An 8,089-nucleotide genomic window follows, 5' to 3' on the forward strand; every position below is an offset into this window, starting at 1 on the left:
TGTGTCACAGGAGAAAACAGGTGAGCAGAAGGGTGAACCTTGGTGGTAGTTATAGTGGGGCTTATTTATGGTGGGAGTGGTGGTAGTTAATGGGTATCCTCTTGAGGTCTTTCGGGGAAAGAAAATGCTTATCCTGTCTTCACCAAGACCCATTGTGACTCTTCTTCCTCAGGTAGAAGATCTGAATGCCAAGTGGCAGAAGTACGATGCTAGCAGGGATGAGTATGTGAAGGGCCTCCATCTGCAGCTGAAGGAACTGAAAGTCCTTCCTGAGCAGGGTTTGCCCATGAGCCCAGAGCTTATGCAGAAGGAGATTTTCCGGCTAAACAAACTGTTGGAAGAAAAAATGGCTGACTGCTTGAAAGTAAAAAGGGAGCTGGAAGATATCAAGAAGGCAAAAGATGGAGACAGTGAGCGGATACAGATGTTGGAGCAGCAGGTCAGCAAGGGCACAGTCACTTGGCTTCTGAGAAATTTGATGCAGAATGAGAAATCCTTTCTGTGGCTAACCACAGCTTGTTCTGCTAGCCCCTGATCAATGGGTACCCTCCTTGCTTCCACAAAACAGATTGATTTTTATACTGTGATTTTATTATGATCAATCTAGTTTGATTTTGAAGTGATTATGTCACTAAAAAGATTTTTATGGTAATATTAAACTTAATTTAAGTATCAAATGATAGGGAAAGAGGTTTTATTTTGGGGAGGGGAAAGAAAATGACATGAACTTTTAGCTGGAAATCTTTCTGGGGGTGGGGCACTGAATTTTCTTAGGGCCCTAAGATTTAATGCTGGAAGGGACCTTGGAGATCAGTGGACAAACATTTATTAAGCCTGATATGTACCAGGTATCATTCTGTGCCCTGGAGATACAAAGACAGTGATAAATAGTTCTTCTTCTCAAGGAACTTACACTCTACAAGGGGAGACAATATGCACATACATAGGCATATACAGAACAGATAGGAGGTAGAAAATGATAGATTTGACAACTAATTGAATATGGGGAGTGAGTACCAGTGAGTACTGAGGATTGTTACTGGAGTTGTGATCCTGGACTCTCAGAAGGATGGTGGTAACCTCAAAAATAATAGGAAAGTTCAGAAGAAAGATGAAAGAAAAGGAAATGAAGTCTATTTCGGACATGTTAAATTTGAGATGCCTTTAGAACATCTTGTTCTAAATGTCCAATAGCAATTGCTGATGTAGGAGAGATGCTCAGAAGAAAGACTGGAATACACACACACACACACACACACACACACACACACACCCCACACACACATACACTCATATACACACATATATACACACATACATATACATACATATGTATATACATATATACATTCTGCATGGAGATTGAGAGCATGGGGACAGAATAGAAGAGGGTCTAGGACACAGTCTTGGGTATCCCCACAGTGAAGGAGCATGACATGGATGAAAATCCAACAAAAAGCGAACAGGGAAGGAGCTGTCAGTCAAGAGGAGAAGTGAGAGCAGAGTGTCACAAAAACCTAGAGAGGAGAGAATATACAGGAGGAGAGGGTGGTTCAGCAGTGAGAGATGCTGCAGACAGTTCCAGAAAGATGAGGATTGAGAAAAAGCCATTAGGTTTGGCAAGAAAGAGACATTCTCACTCTGAAGAGAAGAGTTTCAGTTGAGTAATGAGGTCAGAAGCCAGACTGCAGAGTGTTTAGAAGAGAGTGAGACAAGGGGAAGTGGAGGGACCCAGTCTAGATAGCTTTCTGGAATTCAGCAAAGAAAGGGAGGAGAGATTTAGCTTCCTCCTCTGGTGGATGAGGAAACCGAGACTCAGAGGGGATGATGTGACACCCTGGAGGTGACTGGGTCACATCAGTTTGTGGATGACAAGCTTGATGTGTAGAGAAGAAGTTGACTGCTGAGTCAGTCTGCATAAGCCAATTTAGTCGCTGCTCCTCCAACTTCATCTCGATTCCAGATTAAGAACCTTTAAAGTTCTGTGCTTTGGATCTTGTCAGGGGAATTGCAGGAGTGGGATGGTGGAAAGGGAGGACGATCATCTGAGCCAGAGAGGTGCAGATGAGGTTGGTCAGTGCAAGCCCATCACTGACATGGGGGAAAAAGCTCAAATTCTCTTGTATCATCTTATATAAAATGATAGGATTTTGAGCTAAGAGGGTCCAATAGAAATCACCAAGTATAGAGGCACTTAACCTGGGGTTCATAAACTTTAAAAAAAAAAGATTTTGATAATTGTATTTCAATATAATTGGGTTCCTTTGCAATCCTTTGCATTTTATTTTATTCATTTATAAACATTATTCTGGCTAGCACAGTGGCACGTGCTTGAGGATCAATTGAGTTTGGGAGTTCTGAGCTACCGTAAGGCTAAAGCCAGTCACGGTCCTCACTAATGTCTGCCCAAGGTGTGTTGAATTGGCCCAGGTCAGAAAAATAGATCAAATCAAAGCTTTCCAGGTGAACTAGGGGGACCCACCTTCCAACAAGTCTGGAGGCTTCACCAGACTGCCAAAAGAGTTCTATGACTGAAAAAAGCTTAAGAACCTGCGATCTAGTGCAATGCCCCCTTTTTGTAAAGGAGGAGATGGAGGGGAAAGAAGGGAAGTATTTTGTACAAAGTCAAACAGTCGGTATGTAGGAGGGAAGACTGGGACTTGAATTCCTACCCTAGGATTCCAAAACCATTGGCTTTTCCCTTAAACAAGTGTTAGGGCAGTGTTGTTTTTTTTTTTTTGCGGGGGGGGGGCTTGACTGTCATTGATAAAGTGTCTTTTAATGCCTGTGATGGGAAGCACTTAAGTCTTCTCTGTTTCCAGGTGCTCGTTTATAAGGATGATTTTACATCAGAAAGAGCTGATCGGGAGCGGGCGCAAAGCAGGATTCAAGAGCTTAAGGAAAAAGTTGCAAGCCTCCAGCACCAGATATCCAGGAGACAGGTACAACACTGAAATAAAATCAGAAAGATCTTTATCGTAGATTTCCTTTTAAAGGTTAATCAACCAACAACATCTTAGTAAGCATGAATGTAGAAAAGGAGAACCTGTATCAGATTGCACACCATCTCCATAAAAAAAAAATCTTATTAAATACCTACTGTGTACAAGGCACTGCCTCTAGCTGCCTGACTCCAGGCCTGGCACTGCTCCAGGAGTCAGGAAGACCTGAATTCAAATCTGACCTCAGATACTTAGCAGGGTGACCCTGAGCAATTCACTTAACCTCTGTCTGCCCTAGTTTCCTCAAATGTAAAATGGAGATAATAGTAGCACCCACCTCCCAGAGGATGAAATGAGATGATATTTACAAAACACTTAAAATAGTGCCTGGCACATAGTAGGTGCTTAATAAATGCTTAAACCCTTCCTTTCCCCTAGGAATAACTAATAACAATAGCCAACATTTATAGAGCACTTTAAGTTTACAGAATTTGGTTTAAATATAGTTATCTTTGCATGAGCTTATAAAGTAAATGAGAAGTAGGCTTCTGTTAATACAATGAGCCAATGATTTATTCTCATTAATAAAACCATTTTGCAGTTTTAAATATAATCGCTTGACTTGACTTTTGTCCTTTAAACAATAAAATACATAATGTAGAAATAGGTTTAATATGATTATATAGCCTATATCAGATTGCATGCTGTCTTGGGGAGGGGGCAGAGGAGGAAGGGGGGAAAATTTGGAACTCAAAATCTTATAAAAGTGGATTTTAAAAACTACAAATAGATAAATTAATTAATTAAAAAAAGAAAATATAAATGCATTATTATATTTTGATATCATGTATACCTTTGTGAGTACTTAGCCAGAATTGTATCTATTGGGAATGCAGGCAATGGTTAGTTTATAGATGCTAAATTCAAGAACAAACCAGCATCAAGAGTAAAAAGAAAACACATGATGATGGGGAAATAAGCAGCTAATGCCGTAGAATAATTTTATAAACAATGAGGAGAAAAGTGGAACAGATTCTTGAAGGTTAGAAATAAAAACTTCTTTAATTGCAGAGCTATGCAGTTGCTTTGAGCATTTTCACTTTGCTAATAAACCAATTCAAACATAGAATAAATACGTGTATATATGTACATTTCATTTGAACCTCATGACAATACTGTAATGTGACTGCTGTGATCACCCCCATTTTATAGATAAGGAAATTGAAGCTGAGAGGTTAAGTGACTTACACAGCTAGTAAAATCTTCCCGAGTCCAGGCTCAGAACTCTCTTCTTTTATGCCACCTCCCTACTTTAAAACGAAGAGAAAGGAAGAAAGAAAAGCACATATAAGATCATTTGGGAGTGAGCTGAGGGGGATCTGGAAAGGCCTCATAAGAAGTGATATTTGAGTTGAGCTTAATTATAGTATTTTTAAGTATAAATTTTTTAAACTATATTTCCCAACATTCCAAACATGTAATGGTTACATTATTTTTACCCAGTAAAAGAAATGCATTTTCCCTCTCTTATGTCGCTTTAATGGAGATGCTGAGGCTTAGAGCCTGAAAGGGACCTTAGAGATCAGCTAATCTAATTCTGGCATTTCAGAGGTGGGGAAACTGAGGCTAAGGAAGGTTAAGTGGCTTACATACAGTCACACAGGCAGTAACACTAGTATGACCACAGATGATTCGCGTTCTCTGGATAAATTCTTGTTGTGCTCAAGCTTTAGAAGCAGAGCAGTGAATTCTCACCCATTCTCCCTATTAGACTGACACTCAGCTGAGATCTGTTTTGCTCTCACTTCCCCTCAAGCTGAGACCATTGGGCCAAGCATAGTATTTTTCTTCATAGTGACATAGTTAAACATTCAGCCCAGTTTTCTCCTGTGTGAGCTAAGGCAAGATTTGACATCAGGATGCTGGGACATGGTGAGGGAGAGTGTGCCTGACCCCTAAGCATGGGAAGGCTGTAGGGGCTAGTATGGTGGCGAGAGGTCTGGAAAGCATTCTGTATCCATGTGGGTAACAAGGGAACCCACAAGCTCTGATCAGGTGAGGCCTTCTAAGCGGGGAAGGCAGTGAGGACAGGCTCTGGTGTGGACTGAGTGTTATCAGAGCATTTCGTGGTGCTGTGGATACATTGTATCCCTCCCACTAGGTTGTAAGGGATCATGTTTTAATTTATGTCTCTCCCCACGACTAGCAAGGTGCTCTGCTCCTTCTAAATAGTGTTGGGATATGGAAGGAGGGAAGGTAGTAAAAAAGAATGAGCACTGGCTCACGTGTCAGAAGACCTGGGTTCAAAATCCCACTTCACTTGCCTGGGCCTCAGTTTCCTCATCTGTCAAAGGGGATGCTTACACTAAGTAGCCTGATAGATTCCTTATAACTAACTCTTGATCTGTGATTGACCTGGGTTCAAATCCTGGCTTTGCCACTTAATGCTTGTGTGGTCTTGAGAAGTCACTTTGCTTTCTCGGGCCTCAGTTTCTTCATCTGTAGAAAGACCGACTTGGACTTGCTGATTTTCGATCCCAGATCCCTTCTGGCTCTAAATCTGTATTCTTTGGAACGTGGGGTCAGAGTAGTCAAGGCAGGCTTCCCAGTGAAGGCAGGACTTGAGCCAGGCCTTGGAGGATGAGGAGAATTTGGACAGTCTTGGCGTCTTTCCCACGACTGATTTCACTTTTGAGGAAAGCAAAAGGGAGTAGATTCAGTCACCAAACATTTATTAAGCACTTAGTATGTGCGAGACCCTGTGCTAAGCACTAGGGAAACAAAGAAAGGCAAAACCCCAATGCCTGCCCTCAGAGAGCTTACATTCTAATGGGGAAAATGGCATGCAAATGACTACGTACATACAAGATAGGTATATGTGTATGTGTATATGTATATGTATACATGTAGATGGGAGGTGGCCTTAGAAGGAAAGGCCTCTTGTGAAGGGTACGATTTGAGCTGAGCCTTGAAGAAAGCCAGGGAAGCTAAAAGGCAGAGGTGAAGGGGCAGATCCTCATCCCAAACATTATTCCTTCATGACACTTGCTGCAGGAATTCTTTCTTGACACTCTCCTATCTAATGAGCCAACCGTGAGCTTTCCATTCTCAAATCTGCATAGAACAGATCATTCTTTTGCCTGATCTGGTAGGTGGCACGGTGGATAGTGATAGACTTGAAGTCAGGAAGGATTGAGTCTAAATCATGCTTCAGATGCTTACTAGGTATGTGACCCTGGGCAAGCCACTTAACCTTATTTGCCTCAGTTTCCTCATCTGTAAAATGGTAGTAATAATAGCACCTGCCTCCCAGGATGGTTGGGAAGATTAAATGAAATAAGTTATTTAAAGGGTTTTGCACACCTTAAAACACAATATAAGTGATATCTATTATTGTTATTTTCACATTCTCCCTTGCACATACCTATTTCTATATGTGTGGTCTCCCTTCTGAGAGCAGGGCTTGTCTTTTTTTCATCTTTGTATCTCTAGCACCAAGCAGAGTGTAATTCATGCCATAAGTGCTTAATAAATATTTACTTGAGGTAAGATGAATTGAACGTAAGAATGTATAGCTGGCTTCCATGAGAAAATGCTTTTAAATGGTAAAATGTAAGAAACTAAATGTCGGCAAATGGCCAAATGACTCCTAACTCTGTCTTTCCCCCACAGGAGTTGAGAGAGACAAAGGGCCCCTGCAGGATTCACACAGGTCACAAAAACCACCCACAACGCCTAGAGACAGACGTGGCAGAGGTCTTACTCAGGGCAGATACATCTAGCACAAGGAGGCCTGTCCTGCAGCCTGAACAGCCTGAAGCAGACAGAGGAATTTCTGGCCCTGACCTGAGAGGTCAAGGTCAAGGGGACCTTCACTGCCCTCACTGCATGAGGTTCTTTCATGATGAGGAGGGCGAGGAATTTCTTAGACACGTGTCTGAATGCTGTCAGTGACTAAGTCACCTGAAGAAGTTGGTCAAAGGCAGGGCCAGGATGAATCGGCTGCAGAGACTCTCCAGTCATTCATCTGGACAATCTGGTCCCCTGAAAAAGTATGACTCAGTAAAGACATGGGAATGAAAATGGGAGAATGGATCTGCCAATGGACCAGTCAGTCTTCTGGGGGTAGAACTCACTTAGATCTCATTTGAGCTGTGTGACCTTCCAACTCAAAGCCTACTGCCTAGCTACACCGGAGTTGAGAAAGGCAATCAGCTATTGGATTTCTCCAGAGAGGACGGAATGGCAGCATACCAGGTGATCAAGTGCCTGGTAACCAAATGGGTAAGGTTCCATCCCTTCAAGGATGAGTTAGGAAGAGTAAACACAAATTTATCTTTCTGTTGAAGAAAGCACCAATTTCTAATAGTCAGAATTCTGACTCAGTCATTTACACCTGGTTTCAGTTGAACTAAGGATGGTCCAGACTGTTATCCAACATGGATATCTGAGGTGAGGAAGATGGCTGGGGTGGGACAGTTTGAGTGAAACTTGCCCATCTTTGGTAGGGACAAGCGTTACTAGGTGTTCTTTCCAGTGGCCTCAGAATGGAGGACATGGGGCCTGGTCTATCAAGATATAGGACAAGATCCACACTGACGCTATGTCAAAGCCTTCACATGCTGCAGTGTGTCAAGTACAGAGTGTAGAAGTGTGGAAGGCATTCAGGTCACACAGATGAGCCAGATTTGGCTCAAGAAGTGGGGACTGAACATCACTGTCTTGTCTTATGTGAAGGATGGGGAATAGGCTTCTGGAAGCAGCAAAGTCCCTTTCTCTTTTTGCACTGATGCATCTTGTATTGGCAAGTTGCAATTTTTTTCTTACATATTGAGTTTATATGAAAAATTAAAATCATATTTTATATTCACTTATTTTTATAATAAAATCGATTGATGTGACTATTGATGTTTTCATGTGTTTCTTTGCCTAAAACTCTGATAAAAAGATTGAATGATATGAGGCTGTTGGGGAATTCTTATGACCAAGAATAATTGGACCTTCATGGACAAGGTATACCTATCACTGGGGTTCTGATGACTGTGGGTCAAAGATAAGAGGCCAAACTGAAAGGAGAGAAATGTAGTAACATGTTAAGGAATACTACTCTTGCTGAATAGCAGCTTCAGCTACCTAGGGCACAAATT

At 41.8% G+C, this 8,089-nt stretch overlaps 1 protein-coding gene across 1 annotated transcript in view; it reads left to right on the forward strand.

The window, feature by feature from the left end:
• The window catches only part of TNIP2 (TNFAIP3 interacting protein 2), a 30,198-nt gene extending 22,355 nt beyond the window's left edge, over positions 1–7,843 (forward strand). Inside the window, exons 4-6 of the mRNA XM_020992194.2 lie at positions 173–439; positions 2,823–2,942; positions 6,615–7,843. Coding sequence (XP_020847853.1) covers positions 173–439; positions 2,823–2,942; positions 6,615–6,896 — 669 coding nt within the window. The 3' untranslated portion in view covers positions 6,897–7,843. The remainder of the gene's footprint in view (positions 1–172; positions 440–2,822; positions 2,943–6,614) is intronic.
• The last annotated feature ends 246 nt before the right edge of the window (positions 7,844–8,089 follow it).

The sequence above is a fragment of the Phascolarctos cinereus genome, unplaced genomic scaffold (assembly GCF_003287225.1).
Source record: "Phascolarctos cinereus isolate Bilbo 61053 unplaced genomic scaffold, phaCin_HiC Scaffold_9;HRSCAF=440, whole genome shotgun sequence".
In the NCBI taxonomy this organism is placed as follows: domain Eukaryota; kingdom Metazoa; phylum Chordata; class Mammalia; order Diprotodontia; family Phascolarctidae; genus Phascolarctos; species Phascolarctos cinereus.